Genomic DNA, 26888 nt, shown 5'->3' on the forward strand with positions numbered 1-26888 from the left:
GCACATACCTTTTTGTTTATCTCTTTTATATCTTTCACTTCATGTAAGTTCTTTCGGCTCCAGAAACATTCAAGTAGCCTACATCTAAGTTGTTTCTCAAAAGACGTGTGGCTGTGGCTGATCTCTGTGTGCTCGAGGGGATGGCATGTGTAACAGTTCGACTTCTGATATGATGATTGCTCAGGTTACTTTATCTGTCAATTCCCGGATAAATTGTGGACATTTATATTTTACTAGACAATCAGTCATTTCTTTCAACACTGCGGCATTTGTTAATGTAGAGTTTTGAAAACCATTGTATTTTCTTCATTTTCCTCTTGGTAGTCGGTAGACCTCATCTCCACTAGCCCCTCCATCATTGTCATCGTTATTACATTGTTATTTTTATTATTTGATTAGCCAGCTCATCATTTTTCTCATTCATTGGGGTTATCAGAGCCAGTTATTGATTTATTTATCAGTTTTACTGTTCCCCCCCCCCCGATTTATGATTCCCTTTTCAAATGCCAGGGTTTTAATTCTCTTTTTGGTTACTTTTTGATTTGAATGTTTCATGTATATATTTTCTTTGTTTTTAACCACTGCAGCTGGTTATACTTTTAGCTTTCTGTAATGTCCCATAGATTTTGACACCGAGGACTTTCAGGGGAGTTTTGTGGTTGCCCTATGGTCTCCTCCTGGCCCGGGAGTGGTTGGGGGAGCTGAACGTTTTCCCAATGGCTGACCTCGTGTCAGGGGGTCCTGCTCCCACTTGTTAATTGCGGGCATCCCGCACTGCACCGCAGAGCTCAGGAGACCCACACTGTCCTGACCTGTGGGCTGTCTGAGCCCAGCTCTGGGCAGGGCTCCCTGGGGGCTGCCGCGTACTGGGTTGCGTACTTGTGTAGCAGACAAGCCCTACTTCTTAATTCCAGTCTCCTACTATTGTTTTTGCCCCTTTAATCTGCCAGGCTTAAGAGAGATTTGTTAATTCTCCCACATCCAAGTTCTCTGGCTTGATCTCCCCAGGTACTCACCAGGGTGTTTATGTGTTTTGTTTATGTTATTTGACTTAAAAGTGTAGGACAGTTTTATTCTTTGTGATTTTTAAATTTTACTCTTAACAATTGTCACATGACTTGTGCAATTTAATGCCTTTTCAAACCATATTTTAAACTTTTAGTGATATTTGTATGTTCACTGTTGTTTTTGTTGGCATTTTTTCTGGTATCTTTTATCCATGTGTCCAACTTTTCTGCGTTTCTTGGTTTTGGGTGCCTTTTGTAGGGCAAATAGTTGGATTTAGTTTTTGCTTCTGTCATTGAGTGTTTTAATAAATAAGTTTATTCCATTTATATTTTTGTGGTAACAGATTTATTAGGTCTTCTTTCCTAATCAAAAAAATTATGTTATTTTTGCTTTCTTCCTTTAAAAAAAAAACTTGGTTTTCTGTTCATTGGTCTATGAATTATGTTCCTTGCCTTTAATCCTTGAAATCAGAAGGTAGGTAGAAAGTCCAGTGTTTTCAGTTCTCCTAGTGGTTATATTTATAACTTTTGCTTGAACCTCTGTTTCTCAATCTATTAAGTTCAGTCACAATATAATTGGACTTCCTGTTGGGGAAGAGTGAAGAAATGAGAGCTTCTGTTACCTCCCTCCGCTTTCTCCACCTCTCCCCTCTCCCCACATGGGGCTGTAAGTCCTTTTTTGGGTGTCATTTTGGTCTGCTATTGTTAATTGATGAACTTTACGTTATATCTAGTCTGTTGTGAGAAACGCAGCAACGGCAAGTTTCCATATAGACCAGTTATTTCGACTTGATTCTACTTACACTCGCGTCTTTGGGTGTCGCGTTTAGTGGTTGTTAGCAGGTTTTTTTCATTTTTACTTTTTCTGCCTGTGAGTTCTCTGAGTCATTTTTTGTTTGACTGGATTGCATTTAGGAATGGATTGTAAAGGATGGTGCCAGTGAGGACAGGTGTCCTAGGGGAGCTAGTTCCCTGAGCCTCAGAGGACGCTGGCGGCGAATCCAGCAGGGGGCTACAATCAGAGATTTGAGGTGCGTGTGGGGGCACGCGTGTGCACGTGTGCGAGGGTGCAGGCACTCTGAGAGGTCGTTGGGGCAAATCGTCACAGCTCTGCTAGTGACCTTGAGGGCCCTGGGCTCTGTCTGAAAGGCAGCCGGGCGTTCTGAGGGCTCTCACCAGTGGCGAGGGGATGAGTTCTGGGTGACCCTCCAGTGGTCTGCAGTGGGGGCTCACCAGCCGGGGACTGGATAGGGGACCACTTAGGGAGGATGGCGCTTCAGGCCAGACTAGTGGCGGTGAGACGGTTCTCCCAGGACCTGGAACTTCTCGAGAGACCCGAGAGTGGACACTGGAGAGTGGCATCCAGGGATGTGGAGATGTACTGGCTGGGGTGGGAGATGGAGGGAGGTGCAGAATGGTGTCAGGTCCCTGAGATGAGGCTGCTGGACAGCGGTGCCCTCACCAGGCAGGTGGTCCTGTCCAGAAGGAGGCCAGAGGCTCGGCGCAGACATGGAGGTGAGGGGCCTGGGCCTCCTGTTCGGGCCCGGGAGAGGCTGCACCGAGACGGGGCCTGTGGTCCAGCGTCCTGAGACTGGCGGTGTCACCTGCGCTGGCCGGGACCTCCTGCCCAGTTAGATCATACAATTCTAGGTGGCCACTGAATGTTCTGGGAAGAGGGCTGACCACTCCTGCGTGGAATATTTTGACAGTGATGGCCTGGGTCTCTCGGGTCCCAGAAACTCTTGGTTCCCCTGCACAACCACCCCGCCGAATTGGGCACGTTACAGCCTGCCCGTTACTAAGCCCTCGTCCACACGTGGGCACATGAGGGCCAGAGAAGTGCCGAGGCCACGCATCCCGTTACAGGGGAGGGGGTGGGACCCAGGAAAGCTCCGTGCGTGGAGCTTGCCTCTGTCCCTTGCCAGGCGGCAGAGGGGGTGCAGCCCGGTCTCTCGTTCCCTGCCAGGACACTGGGGGCAGAGGACGCCTTCCACCTGAGCCCAGGGGGTTGAGGGCTGGATGACTGTCATAGCCTCTGAACTGATGGTGCGTTGTGCATACTTGTAAAATGATTCTTTAAAAGTTCTTAGCAGCAATAGTGTTTTTGTCTGTTTGTGATTTCTTCTGGCTGACAGAGTGGTGAGAGTTACTGTAGGTCCTGTCTTTGGTGTGGGTAGGATAAAGCCTCTGAAAGTTGTCTTTTAATGAATCAACTTACAAAAATTCTTTTAAGAAAATTACGTAGAAAGGAAAAAGGGGTATAAAAGGACTTAAAAAATCAAGTTTATCGAACTTCACGGAAACAATCTCCAGGGTAGGGTAGGCCTTGCGGGGTTTGTGTAAAATCATAGATCAGAAGTTCTTAATGTGAATTAAGTCAGAACTTTAGTGCTTTTGGCCAAGGAGGGCTGTAGCATATTTGTAACCAAAAAGTGAAATGGATTAAAATTCTCAGAATGAACCGGAACAAAACAGAATAGGAATTTCCAGTCAGGAGGAAGCAGGGCACTCCGCAGCTGACTGGTCAAAGGGCCCCTAGGGTCATAGCACCACAGTGTCAATTAAATGCTGCATCTGAAGTGACCTGAACTTGGACGCTCTCAAGCAGTTAGTGCAAACGGAGTCACTGTTAAAGCATGTTTGTGTTGGACGGAAATGGGCCCTTGATAGAACTCTGCTTTCTGTGCTCGACTTAGAATTGTATTCTTCAAACTTTTGATTTGTTCTGGAGCTAAGTTAAAATTGAGGGAGGAGAAAAGAGAACACTTGGTTGGTAAGTTTCTGGCCCAGGGAGCCCCTAGTAGAGAACGTGACGCGTGACAGAGAAATTCACAAACAGGCTGCTCCCAATTCGGCGCTTGAAAATTGGCTGCCTCGTCTAGAAGAAAGATTTTAAACCGTTGGTGGATTCTAGTGATGACTTCCAACATCTGGAGGTCTGATTCTCATTCAGGGTAATGCTTTTTCAAGAGTAACATATTTCTTGTCTTTGGAGCAATCGTTATCGACATGATGGCTGTAAATACTATTCATTTATATTTTGGGTTATGATTTTTAAGAGAGTACAATATGAAAGCATTTTCAGTGATTTTAAACCTTTAAAACCTACGTGTTTTTGTTTTGTTTTTTATTTTTCATTGTGGTAAAATATACATAAGGTAAAATTTGCCCTTTTAACAATTTTGAAATGTGCAGTTCACGGCCTACATTGGTTTTTAATTAATGAATTTTACTGGAGAGGAACATGAGCCAGCTCTGCCTGATTTTTTGAGCACAGTGTGGTTTACCCTTTGAGATTCCAGGGCTGGAGAAGAAAAGAAGACGAAACTTGAAAATGAAGTCTCTGTTTAATCCCAACATTAAATTATGTTTTTAAAAATGTTAGAGTCTCTGGTCAGGACACGAAAGTTACCAAAATCCCTTTTGTCTAAAAAGTGGATCACCTCTGTTGGCCTAATGCAGTAATTTTATTTAATTTCTTCTTACATTGAAAGAAAGCATTTTTACCTTAAATGCAGTAGTGGAAACTCTTACCAGGTTTCTGGTTATTTCAGTGCAGAAGGGAAAATATGTAACCTGGAATTATGAGGACGTTCTTGTAACTGTCCACTCTGCACAACACACGCATTCACAGATCTGTGCTAAACTTATTTTTAAAAAGCCCGCTAAGTATAAAGAGGTAATGAGTGCAGCTTTCTTAGTAATATAAAAACAGGACAGCAAACCCTTAATAATAATAAGTTTGGGGGTAATTTTGGGCTGGTGACCTCACTGTGCTGCACGGTCTACTAATTTTACATTTTGCCGGGAGGAGGCACCACCTCTCCCAGTGGAGGGGACTGGAGCACACCGCCTGACCTGAGCAGCACACCCTGACTTGACTCGCTGGGTATTTATATTCAGGCATACAGAGCTACACACATGGAAACACTGTAACTTCATTTAAGAAAAACTGTTCAAAGTGGGATAGTTAATAGCCCAGTGGTAGAGCGGTGCTTAGCATGCACGAGGTCCTGGGCTCAATCCCCAGTCCCTCCATTAAACAAAAAGAAAAACTGTTCAAGAAGGAACTTGAAATGCCTTTAAACCAATACAGGAGGTTGGAGACCAGGAAGCGCCCTTTCAGTCCTCGTTTTTAGCAGTGTTATGCTTTGATGGTTCGAGACCTTTATGGTTGGAGAGACATATAAAATGTACAGGGCTGGTAAATGTGGTCTTGTTCCCCAGGCCCCTCTTTGAGGACCAAACCAGATCGTTAACAGGGGAGGGTGGGTCAGCATTTCCATTTATTCCCCTCAAGTGAGAGCCTGTGTTGCATATATAGCCAGTGTGGTGGGTTTTCCTACTAAGTGAATGTGGGCCTGCCCCCGTCACAAACGTTGGGCACTGCTAGTCATAGTTTGGGTATCTCTGATTTCGGCTAAATGGACACACTTCTGTGAAAGCGGGAAGCAGAGCCTAGATTGCCTATTTCTTGACCTTTCTGGTCCATCAAAACAACTCATCTTGTCACACCTGCTCCAGGAGACCTTCTCTTCCAGGTGCGTCTGTGTGTCTGAAAGGCTACCTGGTCCTCCGTGGGGGCACTGAGGCATCTGTGTGCAGGTGGGCGTGGGCTGGACTGTGTTGACGGCCATCCCATAGCTACTCTAGGTCTTGCCTCATTCTCCAGGCACAGGTCTGGAATAGGCTCCAGTTCCTCCTGGGAAGGCTGTCCGGCAGGACAGAGGGAGGTAGAAATGACCAGTCACGGTCAGCAGCACTCTGATACCTTTTACTTTTCACGTGGCTGCCTTGAGGGGCTGTGACGCACTGGTTCTCTTACCCCTGGAGATGCATTTCCCTGGTAACAGAAAGATCAGGAATTGAATGTACTTACAGTTTGAACATATCTGCAAATGCAGGAAGTTACCAAACTTCTGCTTTGAAAATGAGGCTGCCCAAGCACATTGCAAAAGATTTTTGAGGCTCAGACTGTCCATCGATCGGATGTGTCATGTCTTTCTCAAGACTGCAGTCAGAAGTAGCTACACCTGGACCAGGGCTTGGCTTCACAGCTCTCCTGAGCCATGTTGTCACCTGCAGCCCCGCAGGAAGACTGGCCACTCTGCACCCGGGGCGCTTAGAATCTGGCTGGGCAGGGAGAGCCTGTGGGAGACGTTTGCTTTTGCCTAAATTGTGTGTCAGGAGACTCGGTGCCTCCCTGCCCGAGGTTCCAGGCAGTGGTCCACGGGACCCAGGGTTGCCTCTGACGGGTTTTACTTTCTGGACCCCTGGGCCTCGCCTCTGAGCCTCCACTGGGCTTGAACCTTGAACCGGCTTCTGGGTTGAGTTTCTCCTTGGAAATCCAGTCCAAGGACCCTGTCTGGTCCGCCCAGTCCCCATGTTTGCTGCGGGGCCCATGGGATTGGCCCCTTTGGTCTCCTTCTTGGCGCCAGGGGATTTTGTAACCCATGAGTCTTTGTGTCTCTGACGTGAGATGCTCCTGGCTGCAGGGGTCTCACATGTTGCTCCGCAGAGGCAGGTCTGTAGCGTGGTTGGCTGTGCCACACCAGGGGCGCTCATACCCTCCTTTGCTCTGAGGGGCCTGTATCTTCTCCTTCTCATACGCCGTCCCTCTCTATTCTCCCTGTAATTTTGTTTCATTAATTTTTTTGCAGATAAACAGCATTTTATTTAAATGAGACAGCTTTTGTAAAAGTGTACACTCTCTAATAAAATGTTCCATTTTGACTTTAACGGGTGATTAAATGGTTTTCTGCCCAGTATGCAATGCAGTGTTTTTATTTTGAAGTTTGGGATAATTCTAGAGTTGCCTGCACCCCCTTCACCTGGCTCCCCGATGTGACATCTAGGAGCTTCAGTGCTGTTGTCAGGCTGGTAGGAACAGCGTTGGTGCATCACTGGTGACTGGACTCGGGACCCTGTTGGGCTCGACGGTCCCCGCGAGTGTCCCTTTCTGCCCCCGCTGGGATGCCACGCTGCATCTGGCTGCTCCTGCGCCCCAGCCTCCCCCAGGCTGTGGTGGTCCCTCGATCCTCCTGTTTTTCTCTGCCTTGTTACTTCCAAGGAGGTCCAGTCAGGTGTCTGGTAGTTTGTGCCTCAGTCTGGGTTTCTCTGCTTGGTTCCTCTTGGGCTGAGGGTTTTGGAAGGAAGACCACAGAGGGGGAGGCTCCACCGTTACATCACGTCAGGGGTTGGTTAGTCTTTTAAAACTTGTGCTTGACGGTCTTTCCAGCTCTGCTTCCCCTGTCTTTTATTGCTTAATGAGTCTACAAATCAAGGTACAAAGTGCCGGTTGCCAAGGCACTGGCTGGCCCTGAGGTCCAACCCTCTGCTGCACGTCCGGCCGAGGCTGGAGCTCTCCTCCTGTGGGTCACGGGAAGTCGCGCCATCAGAGCCTCCCGTGGACGTGGACTGGCTCCTGTGGCCCAAGGGGAACAGTAAGTAGAGGTTTTAAAAGACCTTCTCCTTTGCGTTTCCTTGACCAAAGAATCGCAGCTGAAGGGTAAAATCTGTTTCTTCCTCCTGTTTGCCCGCGGTGTCGGCGCAGGACGTTGTCTCTGAGGACACGTGACTCTGAAAGGGTCAGTCAACGAAAGCTGTCAGGAAAACGTTCGTGCTTATTTTTAAAAACTCCCAACGACGAAGACAAGGCGTCTAGTAGGGAATCGGTGTGAGATAAGTTAAAACCTTTGGGCACTTGGAGAGTCCCGTCCTGCTGGGGCCGCCCCTCCCTGGTCCTGGGGGGTCCCCTGGGAGAGTCCCTAAGGTGGGGCGGCCCTTAGTACACAAGGGGGCGTCGTCCTCACACTCAGGGTCAGCCCCCCTGCACCCCTGAGGGTGCTTGGCCCGTGCCATCCTTTCTTATCGCCCAGCTGCCTCATCCTGCGGGGTCCACGGTCCATCTCAGGTCTGAAAGGATATGTCTGCTCAGTAATTTCTTTAAAATGGAAGAAAGAACAGGAAACTTCTCAGTCTCTTCGCAAGTGGAGTGACCAGCCATGGGTGCAGGAGAGGCCTTGCCAGCCCCCAGCCACGCCCCTGCTCCGCGCCTGCAGGAGAGGCGGCGGTTCTGCGGGCTGGTGCGTGAGTTCCGGTCCGAGCCTGGAGCCGCGGACCCGTCGCGTGATCACGGAAAGAAAGGGGAATTGCCGGGGTCCCCGCCTGCCTTCTGTCGCCTGTGAAAGGCCATGTGCATTTGCGGTTCAGAAGACAGACTTCCGCGCGCGGCCTTCGGCTCACGCAGCAGAGGCACTTCCCTGCAGGCGGCAGAGGACGTTTGCTGGGGTTCAAGCCCGCGCCGGGCGTCTGCGGGGCGCCCTTCTGGGTGAGAGCGGCCGTGCACCCCAGTCGGACCCCCGGCCCGACGCTCTGCTTTGTTGGCATAGACGACGCTGGGTGGCGGTGTGCGGGTGCTGCCCGGAGACCCGCGGCCCGGAAGTGGCCACCCCCGGCCTGGCGATTCTGGGGCGGCCCCACGTGCATGGGGACAGCGTGCGAGGACAGCCCGGCAGCGGGGCTCTGTTGGCGACGGGCTAGCAGCCTGCATCCGCGGCCCGTCCGGGGGTTAGAGCCGAGGCACGTGGACTCCTCCTCCTGTCCTGGCGCTGAGGCCCCCTGTCCGCGCTCAGGCTTCTCCCCCTGCGGCCGTCGCTCCCACGGATCAGCAGCCACCGTCCTCGGTTGCTAACAGCGCGGTTTTGCTGGTGGCTGCCCTTGGGGTGCGTTTATTTATTCTGAAAACATCCACGGAGCCTGGAAAAGCCCTGCGCATTTGCAACAGTTTATTTCTGTTTTTAAATTGAAGGCCAGCTGATTGACAGTGTTGTGTTGGTTTCTGGTGTGCAGCATAGTGATGCAGTTAGACGTGTATATTCTTTTCCATATTTTTCATTGTAGGTGATTATAAGCTATTGAATGCAGTTCCCTGTGCTCCGCAGTAGGTCCTTGCTGTTTATCCATTTTATATACAGTAGTTAGTGCCTGCAAGTCCTGAACTCCTGATTTATCCCTCCCCCACCCTTTACCCTTCGGTAACACAGGTTTGTCTGTGAGTCTGTTTCTCTTTTGTAAATAAGTTCATTTGTGCCATTTTTTTAGGTTCCACATGTACCTGATATCATACGATATTTCTCTTTCTCTCTCTGACTGACTTCACTTCCTTTCTTTCTTAAAAGCAAAAGCAAACTTTTCCTTAAAAAGGTAATTCTCTTCATACTGATGTTCGATCATGTCGACTCTGAGAGGCCGGGGGAGCCCTTCCTCCTCACAGCACCAGCATCGGGTTCGGGGGGCGGGGGAGGGGGCCGGGTTACTTCATTTCCACGTTCACGGGAAGTCAGGTCTGGTGCAGGCAGGACTGCTGCCTGTCGGGTCCCTCGGACTTCCGTCTCGCAGACCTGGGGGTGAGGGCGCGGAAGCACCGGTTGTTACTTTGACCCTGGCGTGGGACCGCATCTCCCGGCTTAGCTGGAAACCTGTTAAAAGGGGTCTGATGGTGCGTAGAAAGGTAACCGAGCACGAATACCTGAGTGTGAAGCCCTCTGGACACCTTTTTATTAGGAGCGAAGGGCCATAGCGCGAATCAGAGCGAAGCTCTCGGAGCGTTCTCCCCGGGGAGGCAGCTGTGTGAGCAGCTCTGCAGAGCTCGGCGCGGGTGGGCGCGGTGCGTCCTGCCACTTTATTATCCGGGAGAGCGCGCTCGAAGGTGGTCAGTTTGCACGCGAAGACTCTTTCTGCGCACATCTGCGCAGCTTGCTGCTGCCGGGTGGTCTCTTTGGGTAGAGGGCTTCCGAGATGCCAGCAGCTGCCCCTTCCCCTCCAGGAGGAGCCGTCTCGGCGCAGGAAGCAGTGGTGTGGTCAGTTAATGCCAGACTCGGAGATGCTCCTGTTCCCGTCGTCACGGGGAGGGCTGTGGCTGTCGGCCGTCTGTTAGGAGCGGGGCTGCGCGTGTTCTCTGCACCCTGTGCGTGGGGACACGCGCGGATCGTGCCGTCGCGACCTCTGTGCTTCCACCTGCAGGAGTGTTCTAGAGGCTTCAGGATGCCAGGCCTGCAGCTCCTGATCAGGAGAGGTGTGGTGGGGGAATGCTTCTTCCCTGTCTCCAGGAGTCCTGTGCCTTGTCCTTTGATGCAAGTCATGAAATGGTTTGATTTGAATTTGTACGGAGTGTCCAGGTTTGAAAAAATGGAAATCTGGGCGGATGCCATGCAGTGCCTGGCGTGGCTGTGGGTGGGAGTAATCCGGTGGCTCAGTGTGGCCATGGCAGGCTCTCCGGGGAATCCTGAAAAGCCTTCGTGTCAGAAACACTCGGAGAATCAATTGAGATGCCTGAAGGAAAATGCTAAGTTCGATTTTAATCTGGAAGCTGTTAATGACAGAAAATAGGGTAGGAGAGGACTTGGATGTTTTGTCTCTGGATTTGGGGAAAATCACTGGACCAGGGTCAGAGAGGATGGAGCAGAGGCATTTCTGTCATCATCCACCAGGGACTGAGCCAGCGCCCTGACCGGCAGGTGCGGATGCCCAGGTGTGAGCGACGCCTGGTGGCCGAGCTGTCCCAGGTGGGCACATAGCAGGTATCCGATGGCCGTCGGCCTGACCACACCTGGGATGTGGCCCTCGGACTCAGGCCCTGGAACCCAGTCCTGGGTGGTGACGGGGACTGGAGTTGGTTTCCATGCATTTTGACCTTGAGCATTTCCACTGTCACTGAATCTTGGATTTGGGACAGGAAGAAGGAAGTGCTGAGGGCCCACGAGGTCCAGGCACTGGCCTGAGGACTGGACCTGCACTGTCTCATTTTACATGTACGGCTGCAAATCTTTGTCCTAAGAGTGAATTTCTGATGACTGCAGGAGCTGTGGGACAGATGACTCCCCCAAACTGCCTCCAAAGGCACATTAAATAGTGTTCTCAAACAGTGTGTGTCCCAGGCATGTGAGAGGCTGGCCCCTTTGGCCCCCTCAGTCGGGGGGAGGCCCCAGGTGACCTCGTCCGCTCACACTCACAAAGGAGACAGACAGTCCTGTTCTTGAGGGGCCGGGGCTGGGAGAGGCGGGAAGCAGCCCCGGGGGCCGGAGGAGCTGGGACGCTTGTCCCCCTGCAGATGGGGCCTTGGTGGTGGTGACGGGTGTGCCTGCGGGAAAGGGTCCCCTCTCTGTTCCATGTTGTTGTAAACATCACCGAGGAATTCAGGAGCTCCTGAAAATCAATGCCTGCCCTCCCCATTATTTCCAGAAAAACAAAGGAATAGATACTTATTGCTCGTAAACAAAGACAGTCATGGAACGCGGAGTCTGTGGTTCGGGAAGTGGGGCTCCGATTTTCCCTGCAGCTCTTTTTCAGCGATTTCTCTCCTGGGGTGGGCTCCCCCCGGTCGACCCTGGTTGTGCGAGTCTAGACTCTCTGGTCCTAAATAGTAAGGGTGCCAAGTCCTTCGCATGCATTTCATGAGCTGCTGGGTTTTTTAAAAAAAGGGCGCAAACCGGAGGTGGGGACAGATTTCTCCCAGTTTCTGTTACTGGCTGGCAGCAGGAGGTGCCACCTACCACACTGTCGCCTCTGGTTCCACGTGTCCGTTTGGACTCGGGGTTGGGGGGCATGGTTCCCCCTTGAGATCCTGGCTCCATTTGTGCCCCGAGGCTATTTTGTATTCCGAGAGCAGCCCTGATGATCGGGGTGGGTGGAAGCACATCCCTGAGACTCCCGAGTGGTCAGGCCCCTCCGCGGGGGGCGGGGGGCGGGGGGCGGGGCTGCTGCCCGCTGGCGGCCGGTGCGCCTGCGCGGACGTGCGCGCGGCGGGTCTGGGCCTCGTGCACGTCGTTAGTGGTGGGCCGGCTCCTCGTCTCTCGTTGACGCGGATGGAAAGGCGAGGTTCTGGGGTTTCCGCGTGCCTGCGTCTTTGGGTGGGTGGACCGCGGGGCCAGGACCCGCCTCCCCACCTCTCTGCCTCCTGAGTCCGGCGCCTCCTCCCGGGGCCTTCTGTGGGCGGCGTGCGCCCACAGTCCTAGTGTTGGACTCCACCAACTGCCGCTGCCCTGAGATCCCCGAATTGTAGGGGAGCCCCTGTCCTCCAAGAAAAATCTGCGCACGTGTCCAGTCTGCTTCGTGTTCCGCTGCCCGAGGCCGCACTGAAGCCCCAGGGTTGGGCCACTGCTTTGGGCTGGGAGGGAGGGGCCCCGCGGGTGCGTCGCGGGGCTGGTGATGGCCTTTCAAACGAGGCGCGCGTTGGTGCCCGAGTACATCCTGGGGGAGGGGGGTCCTTTTCCCGTTACGTTGCCGTCGGGGCTGTGTGGGCAAGAGGGAGGGGCCCGGTGGGCGCAGTGGGACGCTAGTCGACCCGCAGGCCCCTCGCTCGCTGGTCCGTGGAGGACGTGCGCCGCCCTGGTGGCAAGAGACCCCGTGCCGGGAGGGAAGGACAGTGCCGTCTGGGTTCCCTCAGCAAGGATTCCCGGGCGCCCTCCGTGTGCGCGAAGATGCTGCAGCGCCAGCCGTCACGGCCGAGTCCTGTCCTGGGACCTAGGACGGGGTGCCGCCCGGGAGGACCCAGCGGGCTGGCGAGCGGGTCGTGGGCTCGTTAGAAAGCCAGCGCTGGTGGGGACGAGGGTTGTGTTTCAGCAGCAGCAGCGCGGACCTGGACGTGCCAGTTGGCCTCCACGGGTGGTGCCGGGCAAATTGTTCTGTCTCAGGAAAAACTCTCCCATCCTCATCTGCAAGATCTTTATGATCTCTTCAGGTGCAGAAGCTCCTGGGCTATAAGAGGCCGAATCACACAATAACGTTATTATGAGGACTTGACGTGGAATTTTGCTTGTTTCTTCTTTTTCGTTCCTTGTAAGGAAAGCATCGACGGTCTTTTATCTTCAAAACTTAGAGCTTGCAGTGATGTGTCATTAGCTGTGCTTGAAAATGTATTTTTAGACGGGCAAGGCGGGATAAATCCTAGAGCCGTGTGCCATCGTGTTCTTGTCGAGAACTGCTCTTTGTAAACATTCTCTGATGGATCGCTCTCCTTAAGAGGCTGGAATATCCAGCTGCTTTCGGAGGTGCCTCGTGGGTTAGTGATAAACTAGGTCATGTTACAGTAGTCGTGGGCAGTAATGGATCTGGCAAATTTAAACTGGTTATGCATGTGCACGTTACATAGTAAAGCATTCGGGGAGGATTTGCCCTTTTATAATTTTGATCCTCTTACAGTATTGATTGGTGTGCGTACAAGGGCAGACAGATCTTAAATAACTCCTTGCACGATATGCCTTTCTGCTCTCCTGCCAAAGTGTACTCAATTCAAGGTGTTCTGACAGACAGTGTTTGTAAGCCGTTGCTTAGAATTCAGTAAAATTGACCATTGAGGTATTTATCTGCTGTGTGGCCTTAATGAAGGGGTTTTGGGGGCTGACTATTGTGCCAAACAGAACGACCTGAGAGGGTAATGTTTAACAGAGTGTTTTATGGCTTACTGCACAGAATTACCCCTCTCTGTATGCCGGGGCACAGCTCTTTCTTTCATTTGGTGGTGGGGACTTCCAGGTGCTTTCACAGAAAAGTGCAGAAGAAAGAGAACGCTGGACAGGCATTGGCTGTGATCTGTTTTCTTAGCTGGGAAGGAAACGCTGGTTTTAGGAAAGAGGCTGGAAAACAGGTCAGTGTAACTGTGCTGGGAGCAGATACTGCCCTTTGCTGTTGGTTTATGTGGAATAAAATGCAGCTTATTTCTAGAAGCAAATTTCAGTTAAAATGCATTTATAATCAGCTAATACACATTCCAAGAAGGTGCGTCCAGAAGACCCGGAAGTGTTCTGTACTGAGAGCCCATGACTGTTTTGTTTCCAGTGCAGATAATTTCTTAAAAAAAAAATTTGAACAAGAAATTGGTGACATTTTCTACACTTTGGAGTTTAGGCTGAGTGAAAACAAGTAAGTCACTTTCTAACGGGATTTTCCCTGCAGTTTAACTAAGGCCTGATGTTCCGTGTTTGTTTTTTAAAAAAGAAACTGAAGAGTCTTCATTTTCTCCGGCGTCCCCCAAGGTTTCAGTGTTTTTGAATTAATGGGAAAGACTTTAATCATCTTGGTGCAGGATGTGAAAAGACTGAAACTAAAAGCTGGTTCTTCTGTGGTTCCAGTTCTGGAGAGCGAGGGATTTTTCTCCGTTTTTGTAAAGTGCTGAGCAAGCCCCTCGGTGACGACAGATTTCGTGGAGCCGCCCCGTTTGGGGGAGATGCAGCTCTGAGCTTCTGGAAATGCAGCTCTTAATGGAAATGTTGACAAGATCATTAACTCTCGGCAGAGCCGCCGCGCCAGGCAGCAGCACTTAGCGCAGACCCCAGCTCTTTGTGGCCGGCCAGGGGCTCCGGCAGGACACCTGTCTGCAGAAGAGCCCAGAGCAAGCACGCTCCTGACTTGTCTGTCTTTTCCTTTCTTTTTGTCTTGATTTTGTGACATTTACTTTTTAAGGACAAGCAGCTTGGTAAGGTCACTACTTAATACAAGACTTGGGAAGCCGTAACAAGCACCAGCAGGGCATTCATTTTGGAGAGCAGAAGAAAAAGCAAGGAAAAGGACACTTCTTTCCTTTTGAGATTAAACAAAAAAAAAAAGTCCGCCGCCTTTGTGTTCACGTGGACGCCTCTTCATTGAAGTCTCCGTAACCGTTTTGGATTTCTCAGGAGGTGTTAATGACTGAGGAGAGAGTTCCCACATCCTCCCCTGTTTGTTCTTGGTCTTTCCTGAGTGTGATCAGTCATTATGTTGTGTCTTCACCTGCTGTTTTGGTTCCCCCGTGAGGTCAGATTTGACAGCGGACCTTTGCATTTTAGTAAAAGGACGCCTGGCAGCTTACGTACTGGTGGTGACGTGTACTGTCTTCAGCACCTTTCTCGGCTGCTGTCTTTACTGTTCGGAAACATTCTTCTGTCTGGAGGTGAAGATGGAATCCCTGATCAACCAGGAACTTGTTGCTTTTTTGATAGATTGTGGTAAACCACTTGATCCAAGGTAACCTACTCGCAGAATAACATTCAGTTCACCTCTGCATTTTGCCGCTAGTGGGGCAGTGACTCTAACGCGGTGGTTAGAGGTACAGAACTGAGGTGAGCCTTACTTTTCAAATGATGGTGGAGTTGGCATAAAAACCTTATGTAGACAGTAACTGACGCCTCGGGACTCAGGTTGGCCGTCTCACTAATGTATTTGGGGCGGAATAATTTATAGGAAGGTGGAATTTTGTCACCTCGTGTCCTGAACAAATCATTTTTGAGGAGGCTTCCCTTTAAAACGAGCGTTTTTGGTGGAAATGCCTGGGCACATCCCTCTCTGGCTGCTGGGACCCAGGTCTGCGGGTCCCGGGTTCTCTGATGCTCTGGGGTCCTGGCGGTGGCCCCCCGAGCGGGGGCAGGGTGGACTTGCTCGTGAAAGCCGCGATTCTGGTTGTGGCTGCACATCTTTTCGAGTGGAAACGGGGTTTACTTATAATGGATTATTGATCGGCCGGAGCCAGGCGGCCTCGAGGCCCTGCCACCCTCGGCCCTGCTCTCCCCGCAGTGAATGCGCCACTTCATGGGCGACTCGGGACCCTGGTCTAGGGACGCTGAGCCTGGGGCTGTGAATCTGGGGCAGGGTGGCGCGTGGGGAGAGGAACTCCTCCTCACTGTTGTGGAATGCCTCCCCGTTTGTGCCGAGAATAGGCTTTTTGTCTTCGCAGGAGATAAGCTGGCGCGGGAGGTTAATGGTGTATTTTAATTCACGGCTCATAATACTACAGTGTGCCCGGGAAGCCCGGCCCATTGTCTGCTGGAGGACAAGCGGGCAGTGTGCTGCTGCAGACAGACGGACGGCCTGCGCCCCCAGCGTGTGCTGGGGCCCCGCCTGCGCCGGCCAGGGGGAGTGCCTCACAGTCGCCCCCCGGAGGTGACTTTTAAAATTTTTTGACCTGCCTTCTAGAGCCAGAATACCCTGTCAACACCCTGAGCTTCCTGTCTGCCGGGAGCTGTTTTCTGTGTAAGGGCATCTTCCCCCCACCCACCCCTGATTGCTCACACCGGTCCCCCAATTCTCCCGTTACCCCCCTCACCCGGGACAGCAGGCCCTTCTGTGGGCTCAGCCCGGCTCCCTCCTCCTGGGAGCTCTCCTCTCCACCCCCCAAGGTGACTAAGGGAGAGAGAGACCACAGAGCGGTGGCGGGGAAGCCAGGCCACTTCTTAGCATCGTGATGTGGTTAATTAGTGAACTGAAATGGAAGAGACTTACCTGACGAACAGCACAAGCTTCAGGTTTGGCTTCTGGAAACAGAAAAGCAGCAGACCTGGTGCAGGAAATGCCCCTTCCCGCTGCCCCTTCACGCCTCCCTTGGGCCCAGGGGTTTGGTTTTTGGGTTCCTCTATGTATATGTATGACTGAACCATGATGCTGTACACCAGAAACTGACTCTACTTCAGTTAAAAAAAAAACTGACACTGTTGTTTCCTTATGCAAATTACTCTAAATATTAGAGGTTATTTGAAGATCAGCCCTCTGATTCCCTTTTCAGGATGAGGTTTTGCTAGAACTGCCTTTGATGGTTTTGGGGGAAATCCGTACAACACCGCCTGGCTTTTGCTTTGAGCCAGTTTACTTCACAGGGCAGAACGCGGCACGGCTTCCTGTAGAGTCAGAGCTATGCTTACGGTGCAAAAATACAGGATCTCCCCCGCCCCCGCCCCCACAGCGCCACCCGGAACTGCTCAGAGAATGATTGTTTAAACCAGGGAAGAGAAGCCTGGGCAGCAGGACTGGATTTGGACACTGGGAGGCGATGGGATGGATGGTTTCCGCTGGGACGACGGCTGACTCACCAAGGCTGTGCCCCACCGGACCTGGGGTGGGGTCCTGAGTGTCTCTGGGGCAGGGGCAGCGTCAGCAAGCGGCCTCTTAAAACGCAATCCTGCTTTCATTTGGACAGTCTCACGTGATTCAGATGATTTTTCTTTCTTTGAGTTTTGAATATTAGAATTCACAAAAGGTACTTTCCCCCAAATGGCATTCCTTAGAGCCCTCTGAGCTTCCTTGTGGCCTGGAGCCAGGAGAGGAGAGGGAGGGTGGGGGAGGGGGAGAGGGGGTGGTGGGGTGAGGGGAGTAGGGGAGGTGGGGGGAGTAGAGGAGGGAGAGGTGAGGGGGAGTAGAGGCAGGGTGGGTGGGGGGAGTAGGGGAGGGGGAGGGGGGAGTAGAGGAGGAAGAGGTGAGGGGGAGTAGAGGCAGGGTGGGTGGGGGGAGTAGGGGAGGGGGAGGGGGGAGTAGAGGAGGGAGAGGTGAGGGGGAGTAGAGGCAGGGTGGGTGGGGGGAGTAGGGGAGGGGTAGGTAGGGGGAGTAGGGGCGGGTGGGTTGGGGGAGTAGGGGAGGGGTGGGTGGTGGGGAGTAGGGAGGGCCATCCCCTGTCCCAGACTATCTCTGCTTTCCACTGTGTTACTTACTGAAGTTGCAAATGGAAGTTTTTTTTTTTTTAACTTCTTCTGTGAAAAACATCCAAAACCCAGAAAAATGGAAAGAGAAACTGATGAGCGCCTGCACTCCCCCATCTGGGTGTAGCTGTCGTCCGCGTTTTGGTGTATGTGCCTGTTCTCCGTCTTTGGTAAACCGCCTCTAAACTGCTTCATCACACGTCTCCCCCAAACTGAGAGCATTCTCCTGTGTGACCGGCCTACAAAAGTCATGGCAATTGTCAAATATTGTCTAATATCCAGTCTGTACTAAAGGTCACCCGTTATGGAGCCTGGAGCTAGAACGGTGTGAACGTGTCCGCTGTGGCCAGTCACAGCTGTTGTGGGAAGACTGTGACTGTGCCAGGGCCCAGTGAACACACAGGTCTTAACTATAGCCGCTTCTGTTGCAGCCTACTAAACTATTATTTGTCCTTTTGAACTGATTAAAGAGTGTCACTGACTGTGCGTGACTCGGTCCCTTTGGGTGATGCACCGACATTTCATTCATTCATTTGACAGTCACTAATGAATAATAGGACCCCATGTGGACTGACCACTTCCTGGGAGCTGGACATTGCACCTTGCGTGCTGTCATTTAAACCTCACAAAAATACTGTCAGGTGGTCATTACCATCATTTTCATTTTAAAATGAAGACATGGACTGGGGAGCAGAGAAGACAAGTCACTTGCTCACGGTCACACAGCTGATCCGAGTGGGTGGAGGACCTGGGTTTGGCTCGACCTTGCAGCTCGCGGTCCAGACCGCCTCTCACAGTGCCGCGAAGCAGGATTCTCGGGGAGGAAGCTCGGTGTTTTGTGAGCCGGCCTTCACGACATACGGTGTGTCACCAGGAGTGACTGACTAGAGCATTGGGGATACTGGCAGATCCAGGCTGCCCTGGGACGGGGCTGAACCATGCAGGGCCGTGCGGGACTGTGCAGACTGCGGGTGGAGGGCACTGTGGGTCTGACCTGGGCACATGAGGCCAGGAAAGGCCTCTTAGGAAGGGGGGTGGTGGGTGAGAACCGCGCATGTGGGGGCCCAGAGGTGAGAACAAACGTACATCCTGGTGCACAGTCATCATTCGTTGGCTGGGACCCCAGGAACCCCGGCAGTGTCGGGGTTCAGGCCCTTATAAGCCCGCAAGGAGAGTCCAGGTCTCATCTTCAGGGTGTGAAAAGGGGTTGAAGCTTTGGGGAGGCCGCCTGGCTCTGCATTCGGGGAAATGATTTTGGTTTGAGGTGAGGGGAGTGTATGGAGTAAAGTGTGAATTGGCGATACAGCCCACAGGGTGTGGCGGGGTCGGGGGACTCCTGGACGTGGGCGGGAGGGAGCCGGGAGTCGCTCTCAAGGCTGGCTGAGCCGCATCCCGCTGGTCCCGGACCAGCCTGGGCTTCCCCCGGGGGATGGCCACCCGCACCAGGCCGGCCACCACCTCTCCGGCTGTTTTCTGTGTGGTGCCTGTTGCCTCTCTGACTTCTGGGTCCCTCGAAGCCAACCCTGTTGCTTAGTAATCTGATCCCGTAGGTCCCCTGAGTGGCCCGCGCCCAGGGGGCTCTCAGGGATTGTGACAAAACCCTTGTTAGCTCGGTTATGCCCTGGGAGCCGTCATGGTAGGGGGTTTGGGGCCTGGATGGACTGAGTCGCACGTCGGTTCTTGGTCACTGAGCTCTTCCTTCCTCGGGGCCTCCTGAATCCCAGCCCTGCAGGGCTTGTTCTGAGAGGAGTTACCGTCGGGCAGGTGGTGTCACCCCAGAGCTCAGATCACCGGGGGACGCACCCGGAAGTGACTTTCTTGCCTCGTGTTGGGTCCAAGACACATTCTGGGGGTCATCACTTACCCAAGTGATTTATTAATCGAAACATTTACCCACAGATTAAATTTATCCTAAACAGAGTGAGTGTAAGCTCTCGAGAGAGTCCACTCACTTCGTCTGTGCGGGGCTGACAGGGACAAGAACCTCCCGGGGCGGGCGGCGCGGGCGCGTGGGTCTCCTCAGGCCTCGTGCGTCACTGATTCACGCCTTCACGTGATCACTGAAGTTTAGCTGCATAGTTTGTTTTCAGAACTTCTATACTTTGCTCTCCCTTAAACCGTTCTATGTATTTTATGTTATGAATACAGGTTTGTTTTCTTTAATAAACATTTTACCTTTTCCTATTTTTTTATAATTGTGATTAAATTACTTTTTCGAAGTGAATTTCATTTATTTCAAAAATCATATAAGTCAGTTTTAAAAAGTAGCCCCAAACTGTTCCTGACGTCCCTGTGACACACACACACGACATACACACACACAGAACGAGAGGTGCGTTGGAAATCCGTTCTAAAACCCTAATTTTTATGCCTAAACAATTAAATTACAGTCTTGTCTGGCCAGTTCCCAACTGCAGCCATGGAAAGAGTTTGTAATCCAGTACCAGCAAGCCTGTGGTTCATTGGGGGCAAACCGAGTCAGATGGGGCCGTGTGTTACGTGTGTGTACGCGTGTCGCCTGTTGCATGTCAGCTGAGACGCGTGTGGTTCTTCCTCCCCTCCACCTCCTGAGGTTTGTGTTGCTGGAAGAATTTCTTGACTCACTCCGGTCTGAGTGAAAAGCTAGCATGTGTTTACACAGTTTGGAAGGCGAGTTACCTTGAGGTGAGTGTGCTCTAGGAAAAGCCGGAACACCGAGTCGCGTTGGGCCTGCGTCCGTCCGTGAGCGTAAAACCAGGGCGGTTCAGTCCCGGAGTGTATTAGGCTGACAGTGAGCGATGTGACACTTTGTCACATGGTGGCACTTGGAGGAGAGCCACTTACCACCAGAGACCCCCGTAAATGCTGAGAAACCATCTGAGACCCTCCCACTCAGAGGCTGTGGGCTTTTTTGGTTTTTTCAGGGTAGCGGGGCCAGTTAGTGCAATGCGTCCCCGGGCAGGCAAGGGCCCCGTGAGTCTTCTGACCGGGGCAGCCGCCCCCGGCGCACTTGCAGGTTGGAAGGTCCAGTGGCACCATTCTTGCTCTTTTTAGGGCAACAAGTGATGCCCCCGTCTTACGTAACAGTTCTCGCCTGCAGCTGAAAAGGATCCCCTGACTAAGGGAAGAGCCCGTGGTGGGGATCTGCTTTCCGCCACTCCTTTAAAGGTTTGCAGGAATCTTCGTGAGTCGACCGTGGGCTTCAGGAAGGGGAGCTCGGTGGACCTCTTTCAAGTGGGGCCGGTTCTGTTGATGTTGCGATTTCCTTAAGATAACAGTGCTTTGAGCTTCCATAGTTAAGACCCTGAGAGCATCTTTCCGTTTTCCCATTTTTGTATTTTCCTCCTCACAATATTTGCAGGTTCTTCAAAAAGACATCCCGTGTGGTTCTCGCAGGGATTTACAGCAGGCCTTCGCGTCGGAAGCTGGGGAGGGCAGGGGCGTGGGAGACGAGGGCTGAGTGCACGGGGCAGGTGCCCTCGGTGCGCTTCCTTGAGACGTTGCCTGTAAGTTGCAGGCCCTGCTGGCGCTGGGTGAAGCCTTCAAGCTGGTTTTACAGGAAGCCCGAATAAGGATTGAAAGCTATATCCTCTGGTGTTTGGGTCTCTTGAGAGGAAGTGTCTAGGCTTTGGCTGGGGGGTAGGGGGGCGTCGGGGAATCAGAAACTTTAAGCACCAAGGCTGGAATGTAAGAGCGTGGTGTGGACTTTCTCTGGCGGCAAAGGCGGCATTGCTCAGCTGTTTTAAACGTGCAGAGGATTCCCCCCCCCCCCGCCGCCCCATGGAAGAAGGGGGCAGTGCAGGCGCGTGCTGTTGGACCCGCGGGGGCCTGGGTGCTGGCAGTGGCTGGGACCACCTGAGGCTGCCCTCCTGCCTCCGCTGGAGTGGGTGGGGCTGTGCCCACGTCTTCCTCCTGCTCAGGCCTGCAGGGCCGGATGCGGCCTCGTAGTAGAAGCAAGGCCCTGCTGGGCAGGTGTTTTGCTGTTTGTGGACTGTTTACTGTGCACTGGGAGGGGGGTCTAGGTGGCTGGCCCTCGGAGGAGATGATGGAAAGGGGCGTTGGTGTCACACGGCTTCCTGGTGTCCTTTCCTGACAGATGAGGGCTTGCCCCGGTGGGAAGGACACCTCCGGAGATTCCCATGGCTGGCAAAGGGGAGACAGGGCTCCTGGGGTCCCCTCTGCCCCACACCTGGATGGCCCAGTGCTGGGGACTCTGCGTATCCCCAGAGAAGCCTTCCTTTGGCTCCGGGAGGGCCAGAGTTGCAGGGGATAGCAGAGGAGGAAGGAGCACACCGCAGAGCGAGCTTCTGATGGTTCCAGCAAGTCTTCTCACTTGAAAAATTCATTTTATCTCCAGTGGCACTTGTCGGTGGTCGTTTATGAACCTTGACCAGCTGAGCATTTGTGCTCCGTGAATCTTGCTTCGTGGCTGGGTTTTGGTTTTTTGATTCCCTTGAATTGGAGAACTTCTGACATCTGACCTCCTTTATGAACCAGCTTAGTGGTCCAGTGCAGTCTGCAAAAATTATTTCAGAGCCACCAATTTCTGGTATTTTTTTTTCCCTCTGTAAACGTGTTCCAAATGGTTCTTTAAGCATGGAAGATGTTTGTGCCCAGATTGGGTCATTAAGTGAAATGTCAGCAGTCTGTTTCATTTATACTTTTATATATTACATCAAAGTCAACATTTGAGGGGATGAAATAAGCCCTCAATAGAAGGAGATACACGGAAATCATTTGTCCTGTAAAATCATCATAAATAACATGCAGCCATCGAAGGCCGAAGCAGCTTTAGAGGATAAATGAGCTTAAATTGCCATAAGGAGGTGTTCTTGTTCAGCTCACTTGTTTATCCAGTTTTAGGGGGAGTCTGGTTTTTTGTTGGAGTCTAGCCGGTTTACAACGCTGTGTTGGTGTCTGTGCACATACAGCATAGTGATTCAGTTACGCATGTAGGTTGATTCCTTTTCATATTCTGTATCGTTGTAGGCCGTTGCAAGGTACTGTGGTTTTTACCCTTTTTTCCTGGGAGGCTCCTGTCTCACGTCTCTCTCTCCCTCTCCTCGCGGGAGGGGCTCCTGCACTCGTTCGTGTAGAGTTAGGGGTGTCTGTCTGTGTGCAGCTGTGTTTCCTGCCTCTTTCCACTTTGCTGCCCAGTCAGTTGGTTTCTTTAGCACGGGAAACTGGCTGGCCTGAGGCTTTCTGGAAAGGTGTGAGAACACATGATCTGAATGAGCTTTCTGCCTCTTGCCTGGGTCTCTGGGAGGAGGCGTTCGGAGAGAGCAGGAGGTGTGTTTTTTTCCCAGATGGCAATGGTGCCACGTGGTTCCTACCCCTGTGATGACTGGAGCGATAGCGTGTGACCCGCTCAGAACCCCTGGGAGTGTTTGGGTCACACCCCCTCCCGCCCCTCCTCTGTGTCTGTTCTGGTGAAAACGTGACAGGTTGGATGACCCAGAGCGAACAAGGGTCTCTGGGGACAGGACCTTTCATCCGTGAACAGACGACGAGCCGTGTACCCTGTCTGCCTGAAAACCAGGAGCGCGCAGCTGCTTTGTGTCTTGTAACTTTTAAAATATGAGTGTATAGTGTGTATGAGGTTGGAAGTTTGTAAAAAATGTGGCTTCCCTTCTACGTATTAGAGCTTTTTTAAAAAAGAAGAATCCGCCCATCTGTGCCTTTCTGTGCAAGTCTGGAGCCTCCCCCAGTAGGGAGACCTTCAGAATCATTAACTCAGTTGTTTCTGTTTAGAGATAAGAAGGATAAACAGATGGGGCCCCAGGGGTCTGCGTGTGCCCCTCTCCCTTCTGACCCGGCAAAACACTATCCCGAAAGACGCCATACCTCCCTCCTGTCCCTTCTGGTCGGCTGCTGGTTTCCTTTATTCCCCTTATCACGAGTCAGATGGAAAGTCCTGAGGTAGCTGCCCGCAGTGCGGGCTGCCTCAGGCCTGCGTGGCGGTTTGCAGTCGTGTAGGTGGGCTCCCCTGCAGCACGGAGGGTTGCTCGCCACGCACCCGGCACAGCGCTGGGCGTCCATGTCCATTTGGCCTCGGCATGTGCACCGGGTTTGGGAAACACCCAGGCGTCTGGAGGAGTGGCCCAGATCGAAGCCAGCCTCTTGCTCTCCAGAGGGGGGATGGGCGTGAGAGTGATGGTGACCACAGTGTGACACCAGCTGTCACTGGGCTCAGGCCCCACCTCCCTGGAAGGGTGGTGTGGGCATCCCACCTGTGGGGAAGTGGGGAGACCCCACGACCTGCTGGGATGGGGAAGGTGTTCTGCCCTGGGCCTTGGACTCAGCTCTGCGGCCGGTTTTGGGTGCCTTTTGTGGGAGAGTGAGAGAAAGGACAGGACCAGGTCGGGAAGGGGGAGGTGGTGGGATGAAGAGTTCAGGCTTTTTATCTAAGACACAGCGAAGACCAGTTGTCACTCTGGCCGCGGCCTGGTGGTCACTCACCTGGCAGTGGTGTCCGTTGGGGTGGCCGGGGCCTGGAGCAGCAGACCTGCAGCATGGGCCTGCAAGGACCTCTGGGCTCTGCCCCTGCACTTGGTCGCTTCTCTGTCACTAAATCATCTGTGTTTCTTAACCAAGACACACGGACCCGCTGTAGGGCGCCTTTCCCGGCTCTGACGGCCTTTGTAGCTCACTTGTCCTGCACGTGCCCCCGTGTCCTCCTCCCGGCCCGTCCTTCTCCTGGCCCATCTCCCTCCATCCTTGTCCCCAGAGGCTCTCCTGTCCTGTCGCCTGTGTTCTTCCCTCCCACCAGCTCTCTCACTACAGTCCTTCATTAAAGATTTTGACATCTTTGTTAAAGAATTGTTTTAGTGCCTATTTATAGTGATTTATTTTAATGCTGCAGCACACAATTATGATCAGTAATTAACTGTTTAATTATCGCTCTTTTAAAGGAAAGAAAAGCTGCTTGTGTGTGTGTGTGTGTGTGTGTGTGTGTGTGTGTGTGTGTTTAAACTTTCGCAGGGGCTTCGCTTCTTTAATCTGGAGGGATTGGTATTTTAGAGGAGGAGCAGGCCACTGTCGCCGGGTGTTACCGGGTCCCTGTGGATGCGGGAAGCCTGGTTCCTAAGGTCTCCGTGTCTTCTGTGTTTCAGGTGCCCGCCGCCGCCTGCCATGCTCTCCAGGTAGGACATGCACGTCCTCGGGGCAGGCGCACCTCAGCAGCTGGGAAGCAAAAGGCTCACCTGAACATGGAGAGATAAGACGCTGTCTGGCAGGCCCCAGAGACAGAGTCGCGCCCACCCCCGCTGGGCGAGCCCCGGGCGTCAAGATGGACAGCAACCGAGAGGCCGAGATGGAACTGAGGAGGGGCCCCAGTCCCGGCAGGGCTAGCAGGAGCCCCGAGGCGGACGGGGACAAGGCCCTGAGCCACAGCTGCTGCATCTGCGGCAAGAGCTTCCCGTTCCAGAGCTCGCTGTCGCAGCACATGCGCAAGCACACGGGGGAGAAGCCCTACAAGTGCCCCTACTGCGACCACCGGGCGTCCCAGAAGGGCAACCTGAAGATCCACATTCGCAGCCACCGCACGGGAACGCTGATCCAGGGCCACGAGCCCGAGGCCGGCGAGGCGCGCGTGTCCGAGGGCCTGGACGGCTGCACCAGCCCCACGAAGAGCACTTCGGCCTGCAACCGGATCCTGAACGGGGCCACCCAGGTGGACAACGGCAAGATCCTGCTGCGGAGCAGCAAGAAGGAGGCGGAGGGGGCACCCGGCGCCGCGGAGCAGGGCCAGGCGGCGGCCGGGCAGTGCGCCTTCTGCAAGAGCAGGTTCGAGCGCAAGAAGGCCCTGGAGCAGCACATGCAGCAGGCGCACAAGCCCTTCAAGTGCCGGCTGTGCAGCTACGTGACCCTGCGGGAGGAGTCCCTGCTGAGCCACATTGAGAAGGACCACATCACGGCGCAGGTGCCCGGCGGCGAGGCGTACGCGGAGAACGGCAAGCCCGAGCTGCCCCCGGGCGAGTTTCCCTGCGAGGTGTGCGGCCAGGCCTTCAGCCAGACCTGGTTCCTGAAGGCGCACATGAAGAAGCACCGGGGCTCCTTCGACCACGGCTGCCACATCTGCGGCCGGAGGTTCAAAGAGCCGTGGTTCCTGAAGAACCACATGAAGGCGCACGGCCCGAAGGCGGGGAGCAAGAACAAGCCCAGGAGCGAGCTGGACCCCATCGCCACCATCAACAACGTGGTGCAAGAGGAGATGATCGTGGCCGGCCTGTCCCTCTACGAAGTCTGCACCAAGTGCGGGAACCTGTTTACAAACCTGGACAGCTTGAACGCGCACAACGCCATCCACCGCAGGGCGGAGGCCGGCCGGCCGCGCGCCCCGGCCGGGGAGGGCGCGGCGCCCGGCCCCGGCGACTCCCAGCAGCTCTTCCTTCAGTGCCTGAACCTGCGCCCGGCGTCCGTCGCGCCCGCCCGCGGGCCGGCGGGGCGCCGGGTGGCCGAGCTGGACCCGGTCAACAGCTACCAGGCCTGGCAGCTGGCCACCAGGGGCAAGGTGGCCGAGCCGGCCGAGTACCTCAAGTACGCGGCGTGGGACGAGGCGCTGGCCGGGGACGTGGCCTTCGACAAGGAGCGGCGCGAGTTCGTCCTGGTGAGCCAGGAGAAGCGCAGGCGCGAGCCCGAGCCCGGCGCGCAGGGCCCCCCGCGCAAGAGGGCGGGCGCGCCCGCGGACCCCGCGCCCGGGCTCCCGGAGCCCCGGCCGGCCGCGCGCCCCAGCCGCCGCGCCGCCGCGCCCCCGGGCCACGGCAAGTCGTCGGAGTGCTTCGAGTGCGGCAAGATCTTCCGCACGTACCACCAGATGGTGCTGCACTCGCGGGTGCACCGCCGCGCGCGCCGCGACCGCGAGCGGGACGGCCCCGGGGACCGCGCGCCCCGCGCCCGCTGCGGCTCGCTCAGCGAGGGCGACTCGGCCTCGCAGCCCAGCAGCCCCGGCTCGGCCTGCGCCGCCGCCGACTCCCCGGGCTCCGGCCTGGCCGACGAGAGCGGAGAAGAGGGCGCGGCCCACCCCGCACCAGGTGAGCGCATGCGCCCCGGCGGGCAGGCTGGGCTCCGGTGGCCCCGTCCTCAGGCGGCCCGTTTCCAGGCAGCCCCTGCCCAGGTCTCCCATGCGCAGGTAGCCAGGACTCCGGTCTCCCCGTACCTGGGTGGCCCCGCATCCTGGTAGCCCTGTGCCCTGGGTGGCCCTTCCCGAGGTATCCCTGGGCCCAGCAGATCCAGGCCCAGAAGCACTGCAGTCAGGTGGCCCAGGCCCGGGCAGTCCTGGCACCCGGGTCACCCATGCCCAGGCAGTTGAGGCTCAGGTGGCCCTGCACCAAGGTGGCCTGGCGCCCTTGTCTCCCAGACCCACGGAGTCTCGGTGCGTTGGTGCCCCATACCAGGAGGCCTCACACCCAGGTAACCCTGTGCTTGGATACCCTTCCCCAGGTGTCCTGGGATCAGGTAGCCT

At 54.1% G+C, this 26888-nt stretch overlaps 1 protein-coding gene across 6 annotated transcripts in view; it reads left to right on the forward strand.

The window, feature by feature from the left end:
• The window catches only part of ZNF516 (zinc finger protein 516), a 95612-nt gene that overhangs the window by 18547 nt on the left and 50177 nt on the right, over nucleotides 1-26888 (forward strand). For all 6 annotated transcript variants that reach the window (XM_072952022.1, XM_072952026.1, XM_072952024.1 and 3 more), the window contains one exon: nucleotides 24538-26457. In XM_072952022.1, coding sequence (XP_072808123.1) covers nucleotides 24714-26457 — 1744 coding nt within the window. In that variant the 5' untranslated portion in view covers nucleotides 24538-24713. The remainder of the gene's footprint in view (nucleotides 1-24537; nucleotides 26458-26888) is intronic.

The sequence above is a fragment of the Vicugna pacos genome, chromosome 30, assembly GCF_048564905.1.
Source record: "Vicugna pacos chromosome 30, VicPac4, whole genome shotgun sequence".
In the NCBI taxonomy this organism is placed as follows: Eukaryota; Metazoa; Chordata; class Mammalia; order Artiodactyla; family Camelidae; genus Vicugna; species Vicugna pacos.